At 49.3% G+C, this 23,739-nt stretch overlaps 2 protein-coding genes across 4 annotated transcripts; one reads left to right on the top strand and one right to left on the bottom strand.

The window, feature by feature from the left end:
- Positions 1-4,543: 4,543 nt before the first annotated feature.
- Positions 4,544-11,437, top strand: MPI (mannose phosphate isomerase; the record flags this gene model as incomplete). Of its 2 annotated transcripts, XM_079700683.1 has the most annotated exons (7): positions 4,583-4,666; positions 5,782-5,982; positions 6,727-6,868; positions 7,214-7,396; positions 9,110-9,283; positions 10,215-10,423; positions 10,730-11,437. In XM_079700683.1, 7 exons carry the CDS (start codon positions 4,583-4,585, stop codon positions 10,946-10,948), a joined length of 1,212 nt encoding a protein of 403 aa, XP_079556809.1. In that variant the 3' UTR covers positions 10,949-11,437. The 2 variants fall into 2 exon arrangements, with proteins under 2 accessions (XP_079556810.1, XP_079556809.1); XM_079700684.1 differs by lacking the exon at positions 7,214-7,396 and having other exon boundaries at positions 4,544-4,666.
- A 3,212-nt stretch (positions 11,438-14,649) lies between these two features.
- On the bottom strand, positions 14,650-18,280 carry FAM219B (family with sequence similarity 219 member B; the record flags this gene model as incomplete). Of its 2 annotated transcripts, none has more annotated exons than XM_079699736.1 (5): positions 14,650-14,814; positions 16,512-16,560; positions 17,001-17,078; positions 17,791-17,878; positions 18,082-18,280. In XM_079699736.1, 5 exons carry the CDS (start codon positions 18,278-18,280, stop codon positions 14,650-14,652), a joined length of 579 nt encoding a protein of 192 aa, XP_079555862.1. The 2 variants fall into 2 exon arrangements, with proteins under 2 accessions (XP_079555862.1, XP_079555861.1); XM_079699735.1 differs by having other exon boundaries at positions 14,650-14,817.
- Positions 18,281-23,739: the final 5,459 nt, after the last annotated feature.

The following is a 23,739-nucleotide window of genomic DNA, read 5'->3' on the forward strand; positions in this document are numbered from 1 at the left end:
AAGTTTTATCGTTTTAGGGATGAGGATCCCTGAGCCCAGAAAGGTTTAGGGCCTGAGCTGGGATTAACCTGGGCATCAAGCATTTATTAAGTGAATGAGGGAGTTCAGCAGTAGAGCCATCAAACATGGGGGAGATGGCTGATTCACTCTCCGCAAACCCACGTTATTTATTCATATCTTTCTATATTTCTGCAGCCCCTGAATTCAGCCACTGTCATCCCTTACCCTGGACAAATACAGGGCTGCTAATTGGTCTATTGTTGTTCATGTTGTAACTAGAGATCCATTCAAAGGGGGCAAAATTACTACGGAACTTTCTGTTTAAAATCCTTCAGTTATTTTCCATGAAGGCCCAAATTCTTCGTTTGGGCTCTAGGACTTGCAAGATCTGTGCCCCACCTATCAATCCTTCCCATTCCTTCTTGTGCCTACCCCACCCCCACGTCCCACACCGCTGTGCATTCTAGCCCTGCTAGTGGCTTTTCAGTTCCTCAAACTTCCCTTGTTCCTCCCTGCCTCAGGGCCTTTGTACTGGCCTTTCCCTCTTCCTGGTATGCTCTTAGCCCATGCCCTCCTCAACCCCTAGTTAACACCTGTTTATCTTTCAAATCTAGGCATACAGGCCCCTTGCTCCGGAGTGGTCTCTCTTCACCATAGATTAGAGCACTCTTCCCCCACAACGTAAGCTCTTCTATTATCCCGTGCTTTTCCCTCATAATACCTATTGCAGGTTGTAATTACACGCTTGTAAAGGTGGTTATTTATGTCTGTCCCTCCCACCAGATTGTAATCTCCACAAGGGCAGAAGCAACATCTGTTTTGCTCACTGTTGTATTTCTGGCACTAACATAGTACCAAGCAGATGATAAGTATTTAGTAAATATTTTACTATTTCCTTCATCCACTTTTCTTAGGGTCCAGCTCAAGATTTTTTCAGGAAATGTCCTGAAGTGGGGGAATGGTAGGGATCTATGTTTGTGTCCCCTTAGAAACTACTTACCCGTAACCACCCCCCACACACACCATGGCTACCCCTTTTAGGGCAGTATAAGGAAAACCTCTCGTGTTTCTCCTTTACTAGTCACACAGGACATTTCTGTGACCAGACATGTGGAGTTTTTTTCCCCACACTAATCAATTTTCTGATACCAGCTGGGTGTCATTCAATTTAGTCTGACACTATCTACCTGGAGTTAGGGTCAGATCCCACAAGTTAAGTAAGCACTCAGTCCCACAAGATTGCCTCCACTTCAGAGGCCAATTACAAGTCCGGGTGTCATGTCATCACCTGTACCTCTATAAATCAGGGTTCCCACTACCCCCTCCTTAGGTTCAATAATTTGCTAGAATGGCTTCCAGAACTCAGAGAAACACATTTACTGGCTTATTATATAATAAAGGAGATGATAAAGAATTCAGATGAATGGCCAGTTGAAGAGATACATAGGGCGAGGTCTGGGTTCTGAGCGCAGGAGCTTCTGTCCTTGTAGAGCTGGGGGTTGCCACCCTTCTGGTAAGGAGATGTGTTCAACTGCGGAAGCTCTCTAAACCAGTAGTTCAGGTATTTTTATGGAGGCATCATCATGTAGGCGTGATCAACTGTTAATTCGGTCTCTCCCTTCCCCGTAAGATGGGAGGTGTGGCTGAAGGTTCCAAGCTTCTAATTGTGGCTTAGTCTTTCTGGTGACCAGCCCCCATCCTGATGCTATCCAGGAGGCCACCAACAGTTGCCTCATTAGGATAAAAGATGTTCTGATCACCCAGGAAATTCCACGGGATTTAGGAGCTCCTTGTCAGGAACCAGGGTCAAAGACCAAGTATTAGAACAAAAGATGCCCCTAGTACTCTTACTGCTTAGGAAATTATAAAGGTTTTAGGAACTCTCGCCAGGAGCCAGTTATTCTATCACAGTATCACAGGCAACACAGAGATCTTTGCTGTCTGCAGCCTGAGAGGAGAGCAGTCCACACAACATGAGGCTGTCCTGCCTCCTCCTTGTCTGCCCAGCCTCATACATTGCTGGACTGTTGAAGAAAGAATGGAATTTGATATCACCAACGTGAAGCTTGTCCACCCATCTATCTCTGAAGACCCCTGGGATCCGTCTACTTCCCTCTGAGAGAGACATCATACATTTATTCACTCATTAACTTGTTCAACAAGGGAAGAGGTATAGCAGATTGGAACTCTATGCTCTTGGACCTGTTACCTCTCCAAGACCCATTTTTCTCATCCCGAAAATGGGGCTAATGACAGTACCTATCTCATAGGGTTGTCCTGAGAATTCTTGAAAAGGGCTAGCATAATCGTTAGTACATAACAAATAAATGTTAGCTGCTATTATCGCTTGAGCATCAGCTGGGCACTGGCAGAAATGTGAAGATGAATTAGACATATGGTCTAGAAGGAGAGAGAGGAAAGCAGATCATCACTAGATAACAAAGTGTGATCAGTTCTATTAGAGGTAGACAAGCAAGAGTTAAGGGTGAAAGGTTCTAGGCTCTCCAAACACCCTATTTCCCTTCTAGATATATTTTTCTGTGTGTAGGGAGGGTGGTAAGGGGTGGGGGCTCTGTCCCAACAATCTTAAGTTCTTCCTTCCCTGTGCAGAGGTACTGTGAGGAAGGGACTCTAACTTGACTTCAGTGATGGTGATAGTGGGAGGTGCTCTAAGAACTCCCTATGCCTAGACTAACCCCTCATTCTTCTCCCAGAAGGTTCATATTGCTGGAAGAGTGGGGATGAGAGGAAGGAGAGGTATTCAAAGCTAGGAGGTATGTGAGATGTGCTGTTTGTATGGTTCATTTTCTTATTCCTTAGTGTATGGTGAAGCTTCCTTTGAAATGCAGGCTGATTTATCTGAGCCAGGGGACCCTTAGGGAGGTCGATGTCCATAGCTGGGCAGAACATTGCAGAGAAAACAGTACCCCTCTTTCCCCTGGACATGTGTGGTAGAGGCCATGGGAATCAGTGCGGGAGGAAAGAGGAGGCAGAGTCAGGATTATAGGCCCTTACTCCAGGTTCCCTGGAGCTTTGGCTGCTATGCTCCTGGGCCCCTCCAGCTGGCTGCCCTCTTCCTGGGTTGTTGACTGAGGAGATCTGTATGTCAGAGCCTTTCTCTCCAGGATATAGCAAGATTACTCCACAGCGAAGGCCAAGCCCAGCCTTCACAATGCAGGACTCCTGGTGACTTCCCTTGACTTCTGTGTGTGTGACTTGTGAACAGCTCAGCCTGGAGGAGAAGCTAGGGTTCTGAGTCCTGCAGTACTTAGGGCAGGAAGAATCAGAGGAGCACCAATCACTGACTACCTTCCTGAGTCCCACATCATCCCATCTCACCCTCCAGCAAGCCTGTCAGTCCAGCATTATCATCCCCATTTTACAGAGGAAGAAACTGAAACTCAGATTAAGGGCCTTGCATATGACATTTGCCATCATCATCAAGCAGTAGTGAGTTCCTGATTAGATCATAACAATTCTTTGCTCAAACCGGCTAATGAAAACCTGAAGTCGTGACAATAGCCTACAAAGTTCTGCTCATTGCCTTTCCTCTCTAACCACCTCACTTCCACCCTTCCTGCTCACTCTGCTCCAGCCACTCTGGCCTCTTTGCTATTTACTCCGTAAAATGACAGGCACATTTCCACGTTCCCACCTTAGGGCCTTTGTTTTTCCTTCACAAGAATGTAAGCTCTACAAAGGCAAAGTAATCGTCATCTCGTTCTCGGATGTATCCCCAGCCCTCAGAACAGTCCGTGGCATTTACCAGGTTCTCAATAAATGTGTGCCTGGTGAATGAACGAATAAATGAATACTGAGACCTAAGATTGCGGGCTGGAAGCCTCTGGACTGGCGGGTATTCGTTCTGAGAGCTGGAGGGTGGGAGAGGGATTCAGAGTGCGGGGAGCGGCCACAACGGGCGCACGGGTCTCCGAAAAGGCGCTCAAGAAACTACATTTCCCATGAAGCTCTGGGGGCAGAGGGGCCGAGGGTCCTGCCGGGAAACGTATACGTGCTAGAAGCCAGGTCTGGTGCCGCGAAGATGGCCGCTCAGAGAGGTGGGGTGTTGGCTGGGGTGCCAGCGAGCGTGGGGGTGGGTCGCGTTCTCGGACCCTTCCCGACTTGATATACCAGGTAGAACCCACCCGCGGGGCTCTGCGGAAAGATGGATGGGCGCCGGGCAGAGGAGGGGGCACCTGCGATGGGAATTGAGCCGTTATTGCAGCCCTCGAAGAAGGGTCTTGAGGGGAGGGGGCTGCGCGTGGGTTACTTCGGGACCCGGTGCGGTGGAAATAGATTCCTGCCACCCTCTCCCCGTCACCTTAACGCAACTATCTGCCTCACGTCAGCAGAAGATCTTTACTGCCGGTCTTAGAGATGGGAACATCGAGGCCTGCAGAAGGGTCTCAACTAACAACCTACAAACTCCTTATTTGTATCCTCCAGACAGAACCCTCAGCTAGGGTGTAGTTTCCCCGGGACAGGAGGGTCAGGCCTCAGGAGTGGAGTGGAAACTGACGCTCTGTCTGTACCCCCAGTATTCCCACTTTCCTGTGTGGTGCAGCAGTATGCCTGGGGGAAGATGGGTTCCAACAGTGAAGTGGCTCGGCTGCTGGCTAGCAGTGACCCACTGGCCCAGATCTCAGAGGACAAACCATATGCAGAGGTGAGACCCGGGCTGTACTTTAGCCTACTTTACCAGCAGGTGGGACCAAGGTACTCCTCCACTCACGGGGCCCCAGGCAAGTCATGTGAATCAGCTGGGAAGGGAAGACAGGAAAGAGAGAGGAGGCCTCCTTGGCTTTTGAGATCTGTGCAGGTTGATGAACCCACATGATAGCACCAGAAGTGAGGTTTTGTCATAATAGACTGGAATTTCCCAAGAACTGTCAGTACTTACTGACTTTTATTTTATTTTATTTATTTATTTATGGCTACATTGGGTCTTCGTTGCTGCGCGGGCTTTCTCTAGTTGCAGTAAGCGGGGGCTACTCTTCGTTGTGGTGCACGGGCTTCTCATTTCGGTGGCTTCTCTTGTTGCGGAGCACGGGCTCTAGGCACGCGGGCTTCAGTAGTCGTGGCACATGGGCTTCAGTAGTTGTAGCTCGCGGGCTCTAGAGCTCAGGCTCAGTAGTTGTGGCGCACAGGCTTAGTTGCTCTGTGGCATTTGGGATCTTCCTGGACCAGGGATCGAACCCACATTCCCTGCTTTGGAGACGGATTCTTAACCACTGCACCACCAGGGAAGTCCCAGCACTTACTGAATTTTAATTCAGCCCTCCTTGACAATTAAAATTTTTACTTTGACTAAGTTTGACATTTTTAATAACCTAAAATATATATTTTTTCCTGCCCATTTGAGAAAAAGCCAAAGCACAGGAAGGCTTAGCCTCTACTTCTGAGACTAGAATAAACGAATGTTAACCCCTCACAGAGCCACCTGAGAGTCAGAACTTTTCAGTGACCTTGACAATGCAGGTTTCATTCTCCTCACTGGACAGATGAAGAAACTGATACCCAGAGACAGGAAATAACTAGCCCAAGCCTCCACAGCTGGTTGGAGGCAGATCCTGGACTAGAGCTTGGGTCTCCTGACTCCTGGTGTTCTGGGTCTTCTGCCCTCATGTATGTCTGTGATGATATGAGCATTTATACCCGGTCTTGGGAGTCCCATTTTAGAACTTGGCTGCCCTGTGGGGAGCACAGGGTAACAGATTGGGGCAGGCCAGTGGGTGGTGCCGGCTTCTTCCTTTTTCCCTCCCAAGTTTCCTGTTTTTACAGCTGTGGATGGGGACCCACCCCCGGGGAGATGCCAAGATCCTTGACAACAGCATCTTGCAGAAGACCCTAGGCCAGTGGATTGCTGAGAACCAGGACTGCTTGGGTTTGAAGGTCAAGGACACCTTTAATGGCAAGCTGCCCTTTCTCTTCAAAGTGCTCTCAGTTGAAACGGCCCTGTCTATCCAGGCACACCCTAACAAGGTACAGGATCAGGGTAGGGCACAGAGGTCAGGGTAGAGAAGAACTTATGTCAAGGCCCTCCCACAACTTTTACTGCTGCTTTTACCCTGCCCATGCCAGACTCCAGCCCCAAATTAAATTCAAGCCTGTCAACTCCCAATTTAGCTCTGCCAAGCCAATTGCTGGTGACACATGTAGCAGCTAAGTTTAAGTGGACAGCTGACCAGCCTGTGCCAGGGGAGCTTCTCCACACTTGTTCCTGGGCTCCCCTCAGCCAACCCGGGACTATTTATATCTGCCATTTTTCCACCTGGCTCTCTCAAAGAGTTTACCTTCCAAGGCAGGGCAAGTACCCTAGTCACTGCCTCAGCTCCACTCCCATGTCTTTCTGCACAAGCCCGTGAGTCACAGCCTAAGCATTTGTCTGTCCAAACTCCTCATTTCTAGATGAGCAAAGTAAGACCCAGAGAAGAAAGGGATTTACCCAAAGTCACACAGCTTGTTAGTGTCAGAGCTTGGCTTGGTGTTCGGGTTTCCTGATTCGCAGTCCTCTTAAAGCCCGCCCCACCTCTCCCCCACAGTTGGTCCACGTGCCTGCCTTGGGTTGGCTGAGCCCCGAGTTTCTGAATTATGCCTTGACTGGGCTCAATGCCAGAGGTAGGAAGCTGACTGGGGAGTGTCGAGAACAAGGTCTGGGTGAGACTGGTGTCTTCCTAGATGATGGCTGCACCTTAACCATTCTCCTCTTCCCTGGCCATCCCACAGGAGCTGGCAGAGAAGCTGCACCTCCAGGCTCCACAGCACTACCCCGATGCCAACCATAAGCCAGAGATGGCCATTGCCCTCACCCCCTTCCAGGGCTTATGTGGCTTCCGGCCAGTTGAGGAGATTGTGACCTTTCTGACAAGTAAGGTTGGGCAAAATGCTGAGAGCATGCATATTGGCCTAGGATGCATGGGCAGCCCAGGGCAGAGCTGGAACAGTGGCAGAGAACAGAGGCTGTATGTCACAGGAACTGAGGGGCTGGTTGGCCTCATGAATTCTTGACACTCCGAGGACAGGTCCATGAGACCAGGCTCAGGTGTGATTGCTGAGGGTTGGTGGTGAGCTGTCGCTTTTCACTGCAAAGCTTGCATAGCATTGCCTGGCTCCTTGGTTAGGGATGAGATGAGGAGGCCTCCTCCAGCTTCCCACTTTTGCCAGTTCCATCTTAACCATTCCTGATATGGGCCCTGGCCTGACCTTCCTGCAGAGGTGCCCGAGTTCCAGTTTCTAATTGGAGATAATGCAGCAACACAGCTGAAGCAGAGCCTGAGCTGTGACTCCCAGGCTGTGGCCTCTGCTCTGCGGAGCTGTTTCTCCCACCTGATGAAGAACGCGAAGAAGGTAGTGGTGGAGCAGCTCAACCTGCTGGTGAAGCGGATCTCCCAGCAAGGTAGGTGTCTCAGGCCTGGGTGCACTGCCCCGTCCTGGGCCCCTGGCACAGACACTAGGCTGTGGGGATAGGGTTCTCAACCCCTTTGTTCAAGTAGAGCACCAAAACGGGCCTGACTTAGGTGGCCTGTTAGTGACTTAGCATCTCTTTCCCAATCTTTGTGGAACAAGGCCCTAGGTTGAGTGCTGCTTCTAGCTGCTCTCCATGGAGGGTTTTATACTTTGGGGCTAGAGAGCAGGAAGGAGATGAAGGGATCCTCTCTCTCCTCCAAAGGCCTGAAGTCCAGAGCTCTCAATCAGTAGATCTTTCCTTAAATACCTGCTCTGTGCCCGACCTTGTGCTAAGGAGAGTTCAGGAAATGACTGTGATGGGTATGGTTGTGTCACCTTTGGGTTGGAGAGTCAATACAAGTAGTGAAAAACAAGGCAGAATGGACTCTTCTGCTGGGTGCTTATATGGCACACGTGATGAGGCCCCAGCTCCTTTTCCAGGCAAGCCCAGAGCTCTTCTGGTTCTGTTTCTACCCATTTCCCCTACTACCTTTGACCCACAGGGAACTATTTATTTTACCCAAGCATATCCTACGTTTTGTTTTGTTTTGTTTTGTTTTTTGCTGTCTTCTCTGCTTGCATGCCTCTCCCTTTAGGGCTTCTTGCACTCACAGCACAGCTGATTACTTCTGCTCAGAGCTCCCATAACACCCCATTCATACGTCAGGTATAGCCCTTAACACCTGTGTGTAGATATCATCACATGCACACCTGTTAAAACTGGAGTTTTCTCTAAGCCAGGGACCTGTCTCCTTGACCTTCGTGTGTCCCCACAGTGCTTAGCACAGAGTAGGCATTCATCATGTGTCTGTATGAAGACTCAAAACAACCCTCCAATCCAGACCAACTGGTCTCTTCACTGTGGCACTGACACACTCTGCTTTTACTTAGAGACACCCTCCCCCTTCTCTCCACAGTCAAGGAAGCCCAGCTCACCACCCTCCCCTCCTCCCCCCAGTTCCCAAGAAGCCTTCTGCCACCACTCTTGCTCAAGCTGAGCTCATCTCCCCTGCTGCCTCCAGGACACATTTTGGCCCTTGGTTGCATCCTGCCTCATGCTATCTGGGGTGACCAACCATCTCAGTTTGCCTGGGACTGAGTGATTTTCAGTGTTAAGGGAAAGGCCTGGGCTAACTGGGACAGTTGGTCACCCCGCATGGAACCCTTGAGTTATCTCCTAACTAGATTTTGAGCTCCTAGAGCAGAGGTTATCAACCAGGGGACACTGGCAGTCTGGAGACATTTTTGGTTGTCAAACCCAGGTTTGGGGTGCCAGTGGTATCTCGTGGGTGGAGGCCAGGGATGCTACTGAACATTCTGCAATGCACAGGACAGTCCCCACAACAAAGAATCACCTGTCCCCAAATGTCAATAATGCTGAGGTTGAGAAACACTGTCTAAAAGGACTACACTCTAGCCCTTTTAGTGCCTAGTAGAGTGGTGGGCGTATAGATAGTCAAAATGGGGGAAACGGCCATCTGTGTAGGCTGGAATATCAAGGAAGGCTGGCCCCCAAAGGGTGGGGGATGTGACGAGGAGAATATGCCCACCAGTTTCTGGATTCCTTGGGTAGGGTCTTCTCCAGGACTCTCCTTGGCCAGGATGGGGCTGTGAACACCACTGAGGGTTCCTAAGTGGCCTTGGGGTGCTCTGTGACCCTCAGTGGCTGCTGGAAACAACATGGAGGACATCTATGGGGAACTCTTGCTGCAGCTGCACCAGCAGTACCCAGGTGATATCGGATGCTTTGCCATCTACTTCCTGAACCTGCTTACCCTGAAGCCGGGGGAGGCCATGTTTCTGGAGGCCAACGTGCCCCATGCCTACCTGAAAGGAGGTGAGCCGCATTTCAGCAGTGAGCCCCACTGCCATCTGCCTCAGGCCTTGTTTCCCCATCTGGACAAAACAGGAAGGGGTGGTCGAGGAGACCACTTTTAAAGTCCCATCCAGCTCTGACCTCCCAGGGTTCCTGGGGTCAGCAGGGAAGTGACCAATAGGGATGATGAATGCCAGATTGAGTTGGACAACTGCTTGGATCCTCACACCACCCCTGTGAGGTCATGATGCTCTCATGTTAAGACCTGTCAATATGTGTGGGAACCACAGTTTGAATCCAGGCTATATTGTATCAAGGCCATTGTTCTCTTCCGTGCCTTCACAGGTCTGTCCTGTCTTCACAGAGATTTTATGTTAAAAAACACATTGCCGGACTTCCCTGGTGGCGCAGTGGTTGAGAGTCCGCCTGCCGATGCAGGGGACACGGGTTCGTGCCCCGATCCAAGAAGATCCCACATGCCGCGGAGCGGCTAGGCCCATGAGCCATGGCCGCTGAGCCTGCGCGTCCGGAGCCTGTGCTCCGCAACGGGAGAGGCCCCAACAGTGAGAGGCCCGCGTACCACAAAAAAACCCCCCAAAAAACAAAAAAACAAAACAAAAAAACCCATTGCCACAGAACGGTGTCACATTTTGACTGTTGGCCGTTTATCCACTCGTGGACAGGATTCTGTGGTAGAAGGGGAGAATACAAAGTCTCCAGAGGGTTGGGGCTCCTCCAGGGGATAACATGACTCCCCTTGACAATGGTGGGTGATGTGTCACCTGTTTTGGTATCTGTCATCTTAGCCTATTCTCACAGAAGACGCAATTCACACATCTTTATCTGATTCTACAGGGAGCTCATGGCACTCAAGTTAGAAGGCCCCGCCCTGGAGAGCCAAATTCCAAGGCATCCTTCATTAGCTTACCACATGACAACTGTCTGTCCCCAGACTGCGTGGAGTGCATGGCATGTTCGGACAACACGGTGCGCGCTGGCCTGACACCCAAGTTCATCGATGTGCCAACTTTGTGTGAAATGCTCAGCTATATCCCCAGCCCCAGCCAAGACAGGCTTTTTCCTCCAGCATGGAGTCAGGAAGACCCCTACCTCTCTATCTATGATCCCCCTGTGCCAGACTTCACCGTTATGAAGATGGAGGTGAGAGGGCTGTGGTGGGTGTTTTTTGTGTGGCGTGAAGAACGCTGGCAAGGGCCACAATGTGGAGTATACCTGGGGCTGGGTTTCCTTTCTGCCAAGCTCATGTGGTGGGAGAATGGCCACGGGGCCTGTCTGTGGCTCTCTGCACCAGGGACCAGACAAGGGCCTCCGTGCTGACAAAAGCCCGAGCCGTGGGGGAGAAGGCGGCAGAGCTCTCTCTCTCACTGTCCTTGGGGTTGTCCCGGGACCCCTGTGAGCTAACAGCAGCTCAAACCCTGCTCCAACTTGCTGTTTCTTTCTGCCCAGGTGCCTGGCTCCGTCACTGAATACAGGGTCTTGGCGCTGGACTCTGCCAGTATCCTCCTGATGGTGCAGGGGACAGTGACAGCCAGCACCCGCACAGCCCAGGCCGCAATCTCCCTGAAGCGTGGTGGGGTGCTCTTCATTGGGGCCAATGAGAGTGTCTTACTGAAGCTCACGCTGCCTACGGACCTGCTGATGTTCCGTGCCTGCTGCCTGCTGTAGAGGCCACAGCCTTCCTGGCTCTTCTCTGCCAGTCACCCTACATCCTGGCCAGCCTCACCTCCTCAGGCCCAGCCCAAATCCTTTCCCTGTTCCGGGCTCTTTGGGTATACCCTGAAAGAGCTGGGGTAGAAGAGCTTGAAGCCAGTGACTCCTGAGCAGGCCTAGGCTGAACCGTCTTCTTCCTGGTAGGAGAATTGAGGGCTGATACTCCCCTTGTATTCTTGCCACCCTTGAGCCAGGCTCTCCTCGATGCACGAAGCGGCAGCTCTGTTCCAGCCTATAGCATTAGGCAGGGTGGTAAAATCTATGATTAGCTCAGCATCAGTCACGGCAAGATAGGTAATTAATTTGGAAGAACAGGGTTCTGGCCCCGGGACTGCCCATTTCCTCAGTGCAGAGAAGGAGGGAAAAGGGTAGGCCTGTGGACTAATGTTGCTGTGTCAAATCAATTAAAGATCACCTGTGTTGAGGCCTGTGGGCTAAAGAGCACTCAGCCTTTGCCATTCCAGTCCCTGAAGCGGGCTGAAAGAGCCCTCCCTGGATGTTGTCCAGTTTCTGCTTTATTCCTGTTTCAGACAGCTTCCTGAGGGAGGTAGGCAGGCTAGACTCCAGAGGCCTTTTAAAGGAAGGTTTGGGAGAGACAGCCTGCTGTAGCCTCAGCTGCAGAGCTTGCAGGCAAACCTTGGGCCCTCCAGCCCTGCAGACAGTGGAAGATGGGTCTAAAGAAAGGCATTGTCAGTGCAGAGGTTCTTCTCTCCAGTGCTTTAGTTGGCTTTAGGGCAGGGATCATCAGGCTAAGGCCAGCAGGCTGGATCTGGCCACACCTTCATTTACATACTGTCCAGCTCCATTCAGGCTACAATGGCAAAGTTGAGTAGGTGCACCGAACTGTATGGCCTGCAAAGCCAAATGTACTGACTGGCCCTTCACAAAGGTTGTCAACCACTTCTCTAGAGCACATTCAGTCACTGTAGATACAGGGGCTAAAGGACAGGACAATCTAATTAGTGTTGTGAAGAGAAATCAAGCTACTTTTTTCTACATTGGCAGGAAGTACCTATGAGGGCATCTACTCTCCCTGTGCCTACCCTCTAGAGGTGGGACACACCCAGGAGGTTGCACAGCGGTGTGTTTTGCCACTGAAGTTTCTGACTAGCAGTCTTAGATGCTATCACCCCAGACCAAGCAGAGACCCAGGCTAGTGGCTCCTTCCTGTAGGTAAGGGATTAATCTCACACAAAAGAATCTTTTTGGGCTGCTGCCCACACTAGACCTGTACAATGGAATTCCAGGAAACTGCCTTCAAAAAAGTTCTAGCCAATCTGTTCAGCTTTTTTTGGCTTCCAGTAAATTTTCTTCAGCTGAAAAAAAAAAAAAAACCTGAAAAACAAAACAAAACCTGGGAAGAAAGGGTCTGCCAAAGGGAATTCATTCTAATGAGAAGTGATATGCAAAGGCCTATTCCATCCATGGTCTCCAATGAGCAGGCCTGAAAATGACGCCTATTGGGAACAGGAGAAAGGAGAGGCAGTCCTCAGAAGAACAGTTGGGGCTATTAGGCTATTTCTTCATTTCAGAATTCAGAAGGGGCAATGACCGTGGTCTAGGCCTTTGTTAAAAATCCTATTGCAACACAGACTCAGGCTCAACTAGCATGATTGTATTTATTCTTACAAACTTACAGAGCTATAGAAGCCTAAGCCAAGAGTTCTGTAAACACCATACAGTACCACTCCCATCTGTGAGGTAAGCCTGAATACCTCCCTGTCTCCTCAGAGTGCTGTCACCTGCAAAACACCCAGCACTTTTAATTAAGGCAGTCTGGTTCTAGACACCTTGGTGCCTTTATTCGTGACATTAGGCTTTATTCGTGACATTCATGGCTTCTAGCCCCAATCAATCAACCATTTCTACCCTTCCTTGCTGTACAGTGTTCCTGCAACTTTTTCTACGAAGGTAATGCCTTCCACACAGGGTCAACCAGCTCTGAAACATTACGGGGAGAGGTGCAGCCAAATACACCAGTGTGGCTTTATAACAGCAACCACCGGAGGGCCTTGTTCTTGGGGTCCTGCTGCCATCCTCACCCCCAGCAGCTGTCAAACACTCAGGCTACTCTGTCCTAACCAAATGAAGCAACAGACTGGGCAAGTTCCCAAGTTGGGGCCACACCACAATCCTGACTACCCTACCCCTTAGGCTGGGAACCTTGTCCACTCCCATTCAGTCCCATTTGGTTTTAGGTAAGGCCAAAAAAAAAAAAGAGAACGACTAAAAAATTAAATTCCAGACAGAGGTCTGGTATCGCAAGAGATGCTATCTACTGGGGGTCACAGGAGATGATGCCGACCTTTTGGTGTTTTCATACTGGGGACTGAAAGAGGCTGTATTGAACCTAGAGGTTTACTGTAAAGCCCAATCCTGAGTATCCACTGTGAGGCCCATGCTGTGGTCAGAGGAATCTGGATGCAACAGAATGGCTTTCCCTAGGGTGAAGGGAGGCCCTCTGCAATGGCAAGATTATTTCCTCAGGTAGGGGCCGTGGGAGCTTTCACAGGTCCCTCATCCTGTCTGTGAGCCCCCGTCTCTGTCAAAGCCCACATACCTGCACCAGTATACTTTTCACCCATTGCTGCTCCTCAAGTGTAAAAAGTTAAATAGGGGAATTCCCTGGCGGTCCAGTGGTTAGGACTCCGCGCTTCCACTGCAAGGGCCTGGGTTTCATCCCTCCCTGGTCAGGGAACATTACCACAAGCCGCGGTGCGGCCGGGGTGGGGGAAAAAATAAAGTTAAATGGGAAGGCACCTAACTACTCCTGCAGCTCCCTCTGCTGGTAAGCAGAAAGTGCAGGCTTCCAGGGCGAGCTCCAGAACCTTCACCCAACCTTAGCTCAAGGACTGGGTGAAGATACTAGCTAAGACCAAGGTGAAGAATAGCAACCAAGGAAAGACAAATTTTGTCTACACAGTAGAGCAGTTTTTCTCTAAGGATGGACGGACCAAGTTACTAAGCTCACCCAGACAGTTGGACCAGATGGGAATGCTCTGCTTCCAGGGATTCTGGAAGCCTTGATCAGGTTGTGCCATTGAGCAGCCTGCTGTACAGTCAAACAGGAACAACTGGAAGAGGGCCAAAGGGCCCTGCTTTATGTTCTCCTGAAGGTCAAACAGGTAACCCATCTTGGAGCTAGGAAGCGGAGGAGAGCATATCGAATTTCTTGAACTGGATTGGTCCCAAATAGTTAAATTCTTTTTCAAAGACTCCCAGCTGCAAGCCATAAAGTGCTGTTCTCTGCCTCCACACAACACATCCACCACAGCCTGGGCGCAGAAGCTCCCTTTCCCCTCCGTAGGGCATGGTGACAAAGATGTCTGCTGCAAGTTTTTCTCTTAGCCAACTTTGTCACTCACCATAAGAACCAGAATTCCTCTGTTCCTTCCCTTATTAAAGTGGTTTCTCCAAACTCTACTCCAACAGCAGAGGAAAACTGCAGAATTCCACCTATCCCCTGTGGCCCAGATGGGGGCCTCTGGCCTGAGAAGCACCAGGTATGGGGTAACTGCGGTCACTGACTTTCCCAGAGGGTCAGTGTCTCCAGTGATTCTGGGGTTGACAGCAGTTCCCACTGCACTCTGTGACCGATGAAGGGCCAACAGGACTCTGCAGCCATGGTGAGCAGGGCCCATCTTAGGGGGTTATGTCTACTGGAGGGTACAGGAGGAAGCATCCCTAAGACAGCACCAGCAGCAGGAGCATGTTGAGGAGGTCATAGGCTTGGGGGGAATGAGGTCCAAGTCCTCATCATCTGGAATCTCATCCAGGTGGTACCCATCCTGGAGCAGCTGCCGGCTCACATCCTGGTTCACCTGCTAAGAGCAGGAGAGGAGAGAACTATAAGCCAGGCTACAAGGCAGAAATAACTGCTGCCCAAAAGGCAGACCCACATTTCCTTACTATGCGTGCCCCACCCTCAGGCCAAGCCCACACAACCCTGGATTATAGGAAGAAGTGCTTCACCCAGCAGGGAGGGACATCCAGGGGCCTGAGCCAGTACTATCCAGGCTGCATTGTCACTAGCCCCCAGGGAAGCTGCCCTCACTAAAGAATCCTGAGAAAGCTGATATAAATATCAGATTACAGATTATGTTTGAAAGTCAAGACCTGACCATTCCCACTGGGAACCCAGATTGGTCCCTATGAAGGCTGAAGAATATGGAACAATGATAACAGAACAATCGGGTAGAAGAGTAGAGGAATATGGGTTAGAGTTGAACGGGGTGGGGAATAGCTTTTTCTGCACTGCCGGTTAGACATGTCATCCTTTGATGCCAACAGAGCTCATTGCTTGCAAAGTGGAACCTGTCAGCCCGGCTTCACCAATTCCACTGAGCAGAAGGAGAATGTGACTGCAGAGTGTAGGACTTTCTCTGGTTCTTGGCTAATTTTTTTTTTCTTTTTTTTAACAATCTTAGGCACCCAGAGGTTTAAGGAGGATACAATTTTCAAACTGCCCGTATTCTCTGGCAGAAACTCAGGGGGCGGCCAAGGGTTTCCAGGAGAATAAGGAAGAAATACCAGTGGTATACAGTCAGGTCCCCAGCACTTCATTTCTGTCAAAGGCAGTAAGCCGCACATGCCAGAACTTTACGTCCCCGTGTTTCTGTCTGGGCCAGTCACTCTGGAAACTGTCCAAAAGGCCAGCCCAGGAGTATCTATCTCTGTCTCAGTTCCCATAGATGGAACAACTGAAGGAACAGAAGTTGGCCTGGAAGAAAGCAAGCTTGGTGGAGGATGGCCAGGGGAGGGACAGAAATGCTAATCTCAGACAAAAGACAATCAAAAGAAGGGAGACTAGGGGCTTCCCTGGTGGCGCAGTGGTTGAGAGTCCGCCTGCCGATGCAGGGGACACAGGTTCGTGCCCCGGTCCGGGAAGATCCCACATGCCGCGGAGCGGCTGGGCCCGTGAGCCATGGCCGCTGAGCCTGGGCGTCCGGAGCCTGTGCTCCGCAACGGGAGAGGCCGCAACAGTGAGAGGCCCGCGTACCGCAAAAAAAAAGAAGGGAGACTAGAATTACTGTGTGATACTGGAGGCAGGACTAGGACCACTAAGTCCAAGCTGCAGGAGACACTTCCAATTAACAAGGAAGACTTCACTACGAGCTACCTGAATTGTGTGTGCCGGTCGGGGAAGACAGGCAGCAAGGTTTCTCGAAGGTAGTACTCACTACTCACTACCCAATTACAAGAAGCATTCAAACAAGCAGAGGATGGTAAACACTTAGCTGGGATTTATCAAGAGGATTCCTTTTCTAAGTGGTGGCCTGGATTAGAAGACTAGCGAGGTCATTTCCATCCCTAAGGGTCTATGGTCTCCTGGACTTTCAACAGCGCTCCTCAGACACCCAAACTTCTGCTGGGGGAAGAGGGCAGAGTAGAAGATTGGAGAACAGACTGGAAGTCTAGCACAGTGCCATGCATACAGCAGGAACCAGACAAGCATTTGGCAGTGGCAGTGACACTGCCTGCAGCCTGGCCCCACCACAGAAAGGTGCTCTGGACTTGCCTCTGCAGAGGAATACCCGGAGGAGTATCTGGATTCCAGCTCCCCATCACTAGGAGAAAAGGAAGACAGTCAGTTTGGGGAGATGCCCGTGGAGCACAGCTACAAATGGCAAGGTGCACAGCATGCAAAGGGGTCTGAAGGACTTGTGAAGCAAAGACCACACACCATAGAACTCAAACCCATAATCTGCCATCAGTATAAATGGCTCCTTCCATTGGCTCCAGCAGGGACAGGGTCACTGTCACTAACAGTGCAGACATAATAGGGCAGGATGAGTCCCCCAGACAAGGTTGGTGCTTCAAATCCAAGAGCAGCAAGATCACCTATGAGTCCTCTAAGCAAGCCATCCTGGGAAGAGAGAGTGCTCTGAAGCAGCAGCCCTGGAACATGCACAAAAGGTCTTGGAAGAGACAGGGAATAAGCGAAGCTAGAGATCTGAAATTTTACCCAAGTCACTCCCCAAGGGGTATTTTCAAGGAGGGCACTCACCTGTCAGAGTCGAGGGACACCAGGTTTTCATCTGGACTCTGACTAAGAGCAGTATAGCCCTTGTTAAACTTCACTGACCTGAGGGGAGATGGGGGGACAGACCAAGCATAGATGAAACGCCAGCATTTCACGGAAAGCCAGAGTCCTCGCCCTTATAGAAAAAAAAAAAAAAAACTGCACTACTCCTGACTTGCCTTCTGTCTGGACAGCCACCACTCCCTGCCATGTATCTGGCCACAGCTCCTCAGAATGTGCACTTCCCCACACCACTCCCCCTGCTAATCCTGAGCAAAAGCACACCTCCTCTTTCATGAATCAGGAAAAGCCCCATCTCCCCACCTTATTTAACCAGAGAACAGAAAAACCAAAGTCCTTAGACAAACTCCTTCACCTGCTTTAGCTCTTCTTTGTAAAAGAGGCCCTGGATAAGGTCCCATCCAGCCCTCAGAGTTTACCGGCTGTTAAGAAAAAAATACAGCCCTGGCTGTTTCCACACTGCTCTCCATCCTCACTCCTGGGGACCCCAGCCACTATGCTCCCCCCTAATTTAGACAGTGAATGATCCTAGACACTGACGAAAACTCTTATTCCAAAGCTCCTTCCCTGACGTCATCACATCCTGGAAGGGAAAGACAAGGTCATTCCTCTTCCCGTTTTAAAACAGTGAACCGGACCGGTTGGCCTCAGGGGCATCACTAGCTGGGCCTTAAGCGTGGGTACTCTGTCTCCCAGACTACACTAAGGCCTTCTCTGGAAACGCTTGCACAGAGGAGGAGGCGCCTGCTGAGACCTTTTCCCTGAAGAGTCGGGGCGGTTCGGCGCGGCCCCCAGCATTCCTTTTCTCCGCAGAACTGCCTTAGCCAGGTCCCGGTGCTTCTCTGGAAGTCAAAGGGACCAGGTCAGCGGGGTGCTCCCCACTCCGCCGTGCCTCCCAAACGCCAGGAGCCCGCTCTCCGAACAGACTTCCGGGTGCGGGAGCGGGCTGTAGGAGCCCCTCTGGGGTCGACCAAGCCGCGCTCCGGAGCCCGCCCGGGACGCGGCAGCCCGCCCAAGCAGAGACCCCTCATCGGGCCGCACTCACGCAGCTTGGCCTGACTGGAAGGCGCGCGCGCCACCATGTACGGCCCCCGCTTCTCCACAGCCGCCGGGGTCCGCTCCCCCAGCCAGGGGACTCCAATGCCGCTTCGCTCGGTGAGCGGCCCCGCAGCTCCGGTCCCGCTGGGCCGGGGTGCCGGGAGAGACGCCCTCACCGCAGGTTCGCTGGGCTCCGCGGTCGCCATCGCCTGGCCACGCCCCTCCGAGTCGCGGAGCCCCGCCTCCTGGTTAACCAGCTGTCAGCCGGGAGAGAGGCGGTCCCTCCTCGAGCAAGATGGCGGCGCGCAGGTGAGGGCCGTAAGCGCCCGAGCTTTCTGGTCGCGCCTGCTGCAGGGTTGGCTCAACTGTTCCGCCCTTCCGGGGGCTGGATTGTTTCAGTCCCTCCTTTCTAGCACCCTGTGGTGCTCGTAGTCGGCCTGAGCCTGGGGATGTCAAGCCAAGTTATGTCTCTAGTCGAAATTAAATATCGATATTTCCGGGGGCTGCGGGTGCGCGCCCTCAGACTCAGAGCCCGTTAGGCCCTGGCGCGCACGCGCTCCCCGCAGTGTTTCCGCACAGGTCCTCTCGCCACAGCCGGAGCTCCCCAAGGGCGGACCGGGGAGAGGCTGGATTGAACGGAAAAGAGCGGTATGACAAAGGGAGGTATTAGCTCCCGTCTCTACAAAAGGAAACAGGCTAGAGAGAAAGGTTCAAGGACCTTGTGGAGGTCACACAAACTAGAGGCAGTGCCTTGGTAACGCCAAACCTTCGTTATTTCCAACACCACGCTGTGCCCGAGACCTTGGATGAGACCTGATCTTCTCTAGGCCTCAGTTTCCACATTTTAAAATGGAACCAACGTCACTACCTGTCTTACAGTGATAAACAAGAACAAAATAGGACTTGGAAAGAAGAGCAAAAGTGCTCTGTGTTTGGGAATTCCCTAGTGGTGCAGTGGTTAAGACTCCACGCTCCCAATGCAAGGGACCCGGCCTGGTCAGGGAACTAGATTCCCCCATGCATGCCAGGCAACTAAAGATCCCACAGGCAGCAACGACGATCCGGCGCAGCCAAATAAATAATAACTAAATATTAAGAAAGAAAGTGTGCTGCGTTTGTGTGCGTTGGGGCATGGAGCTGTCATGGCTCTTGACGTTTCTGGACCCCAAGGGATGTGCTTGTGGCTGGCTGGAAAGTATCTCCAGATCCTTGTAGTAATTGCCAAATCTCACAAGGCTGTCCCAAGGTGAATTTATTAGCTTCCACAGGGTAGGTCAACAGTGTGCAACTTATGAACCCCCAGGGCCACCCAGAGAGTTGAGCGGGAGTATGCCGCAGACAGGATAAGAGGAAAGGACTAAATTTTTTGAAAAATCATTAGCGCAAAGGAATGCTAACTATTTTGGTAGATTCCACCACTGTTTTTGACCTCCAGAAACAGCAATTTCATGTGGCTCAACTTAATATTTAATCCTCCTGACCTCCCAATGAATCACTGTCACTCCCATTAAGCAAATGAGGCTTAGATTTGGTCAAATTCACAAGTGGTACACCTGCAATTTGTTATTTATTATGTTTTTATATTTTTTTGAATTTTATTTTTTTATACAGCAGGTTCTTATTAGTTATCCATTTTATACATATTAGTATATATATGTCAATCCCAATCTCCCAATTCATCACATCTGCATCTATTGAGATGATCATACAATTTTCATCCTTTTGTTAATGTGATGTTCATTAAGTCCCCTACATACAACCAAGTTCTGTTCTGAGAACGCGTTTGTAAGTCCAATTTGTTCATAGGTCCAACAAAGTTAGCCTAGGTAGCCAACTAACACAATTGGCTATATAGTACTGTACTGTAATAGGTTTATAGTATTTTTCACACAAATAATACATAAAAAACAAACACAAATATAAAGAAAACATTTTAAATCTTACAAGTAAGTACCTTGAAAAGTATGCCAGACACGTGAACTAACTCAAGTGATTGGACATACGAACGCACGTTCACATCTTTGAAAGTTCACAACTTGAAGGTTCATATGTAGGGGACTTACTGTATCATGTTGATTGATTTGTGGATATTGAACCATCCTTGCATTCCTGGAATAAATTCCACTTGATAATGTTGTATGATACTTCAAATATATTTTTGAATTCTGTTTCCTACTATTTTGTTGAGGATCTTTGCATCTGTGTTCATCAGGGGTGAATTTTTTACCCTGCTACTTCTTTCTGAGGTTTTCTTTTCCCATCTCACCAGGTTTCAGATTTTATCTTTTGACTTTTCCTATTACTGGTAGAGCACAGATAACTGACAAATGGAGCCTATGAATCTGCGGGTCTTTCTGGGTTTCCAGGTCACCAGCCCCACCTTAATCCCCACATTAATTCATGTCATCTCCCTCTAGGGAAGAGATATTTCCCGATCCTCATAGCATCCTCATATGGTACTGTCATACCTACTTCACATATATATAAGGAAAGTGACAGTCACAGGGATTAACTGATTTTCCGAAGGCCACAAAGTTGTATAGGTAAGAGTTGAATCCTTATCTGCCTCAAAGGCCTGACCTCTTTTTATACCAATCAGGTGTATGTCTTTAATGTTATGGACTGAATTGTGCCCCCACCCATCCAAATTCATATGTTGAAGCCCTAATCCCCAATGTGCCTTTATTCAGAGCTAAAGCCTTTAAGCGGGTGATTAAGGTTAAATGAGGTCATAAGGGTGGAGCTGTAATCCAATAGGATTGGTGTCCTTATAAGAAAAGAGACACCAGGGAATTCCCTGGAGGTCCAGTGGTTAGGACTCTGCACTTCCACTGAAGGGGACACGGTTCAGTCCCTGGTCGGGGAACTAAGATCCTGCATGCCATGCAGTGTGGCCAAAAAAAAAAAAAAGAGACACCAAAGATGTGTGCACACAGAGAAAAAGGCCTTGTGAGGAAACTGAGAGAAGGCAGCTCTCTGCAAGCAAGGCAGACAGTCTTAACAGAAACCAACTCTGCTGGCACCTTGATCTTGGACTTCCAGCCTCCAGAATTGTGAGAAATGAATTTGGTTTTTTTTGTGTGTGGGTTTTTCCTTCTTTTTGGCCGCACAGCTTCCGGGATCTCAGTTTCCCAACCGGGGATGGAACCTGGGCCACGGCAGTGAAAGTGCCAAATCCTAACCACTAGACCATCAGGGAACTCCTAAATTTCTGTTCTTTAAGCCTGTGGTATTGTTATGGCAGCCCTAGCACAATAATACAAATGACATTCTCCAAATTTTCAGAATTTACTTCCAGAGCTTAATACTTGCTCTAACATGATACTTTTAGAATTAAAATGCTGGGCAGAAAGCTAATCATAAATAAAAGCATGACCACAGCTGTGGTGAGCCAAGGCTACCACAGAATCACATCACTTCTTTTTTTTTTTTTAACATCTTTATTGGAGTATAATTGCTTTACAATGGTTAGTTTCTGCTGTATAACAAAGTGAATCAGCTATACACATACATATATCCCCATATCTCCTCCCTCTTGCGTCTCCCTCCCACCCTCCCTACCCCACCCCTCTAGGTGGTCACAAAGCACCAAGCTGATCTCCCTGTGCTATGTGGCTGCTTCCCACTAGCTATCTATTTTACATTTGTTAGTATAGATAAGTCCATGCCACTCTCTCACTTCGTCCCAGCTTACCCTCCCCCCTCCTTTTGTTTTGAACAAACTTCCCCAACGTAGGAAAATTATGCAAAAGTGGGCCAAATGAACTTGCCTTTGCAAAACATTGAAGATGGACTCCACGTGCTGCTAAGGACAAGTGCCCTGGCATCTGAACAAACAGGAGAAACTGCATTGGCAGCTAGCAAAGCTTAGGAAAGAATGGCTAGGCTTAAACCATTTTCCTAAGCACCATGATTATAAAAATGATTATAATGAATAAGACCTAATCTTATTGATCTTTCATTATAAGCCTGCAAAGTAGCTCCCGTTTTCAGATCATAAAACAGAAGCACAGGAGGGTTAGCTAACTTATCCATAGTCATATAACTGCTATATAGAATGGGATTTGAACATAGGACTTTTCTCACCCTATTTCTACACTGTGTTGCCTTCCGTCGGCTGATGGGTAGATGTAAAAAAAAAAAAAAATGCTGGACATACTAACATCATGTCCCTCTTGAGGCGTCTTGAGGCGATATAATTGGAATTTCACATCATCTGTGTAGTACTGTAGTACCTTCTTACCCATGCGGGATACATTCCAGGACGCCCAGTGGATGCCTGAAACTGGGGATAGTACCAAATGAACCCTGTAAAGACTATGTTTTTTCCTATACATACCTATGATAAAGTTTAATTTATAAATTAGGCACAGTAAGAGATTAACAATAACTAATAAAAATGTAGTGTAATAAAAGTTATGTGAATGTGGTCTCTCTCTCTCCCTCAGAATATCTTATTGTACAAATTTAATGTCTTTCCATCTTAACTAAGCGCTTATCTCACTGTGGCTGTAACTTTTGCAGTTCAAGGTTCAACAGCAAAACTAGCACAAATTTTTTTCCTTCTTCACAATAAAACAGCCTGGAGTTGTTCTTAGACCTTAGCACCCTCAGCATAGGACTTTTTTTTCTTTCCTTAAGTCAAGAACTTTCACCTTTTCACTTAAAGGAAGCACTTTTCAGGTTCTCTTTAGCATATGCAAATTGCCAGCATTACTACTCTTGCACTTTGGGGATATTATTAAGTAAAGTTATTTGAACACAAGCACTGTGATATCACGATAGTCAACCTGATAACTAAGACAGCTACTAAGTGACTAATGGGATGGATGGGATGGAGAGGGAAGGCAAAAGATTTCATTACCCTACTCAGAATGGTGCTCAATTTAAAACATGTTTATTTCTGGAATTTTCCATTTAATATTTTTGTACCTCAGTTTACTATGGGTAACAAATTGCAGAAAGCAAAACTGCAGATAAGGGAGGGGACTACTATATCCTTGCCAGAAACGTTTAACTGGATTTTAATATGAGGAAACAATCAGGAAGATGCAGATGCAAGACATTCTACACCACTGGCCTGGCCTCTTCAGAAAAATCAATTGTATATATTTTATGCCAAACTTCTTGAAGCATGTTAATGGTACTGTGGTTATTTAGGAGGAAAAGGCCTCTCTCTTAGACGTTGCTTAAGTATTTAGGGATAGGGGCTTCCCTGGTGGCGCAATGGTTAAGAATCCACCTGCCAATGCAGGGGACACAGGTTTGAGCCCTGGTCCGGGAAGATCCCATGTGCTGTGGAGCAACTAAGCTCGTGTGCCGCAACTACTGAGCCTGTGCTCTAGGGCCCATGAGCCACAACTACTGAGCCCACGTGCCACAACTACTGAAGCCCATGTGCCTAGAGCCCGTGCTTGCAACGAGAAGCCACCACAATGAGAAGCCTGTGCACCCCAACGAAGAGTAGCCCCCACTCGCCGCAACTACAGAAACGCCCAAGTGCAGCAACAAAGACCCAATGCAGCCAAAAATAGATAAATAAAATTTATTTTTAAAAAAGTATTTAGGGGTAAAGTGTCACGTCTGGAACTCACTTTCAACTGATTGAGGAAAAAAAGTGTGTATATATACTACAACGAAATAAATGTAGCAAACCATTAATCGG

This window comes from Hyperoodon ampullatus (genome assembly GCF_949752795.1).
Source record: "Hyperoodon ampullatus genome assembly, chromosome: 3".
Lineage (NCBI taxonomy): Eukaryota > Metazoa > Chordata > Mammalia > Artiodactyla > Ziphiidae > Hyperoodon > Hyperoodon ampullatus.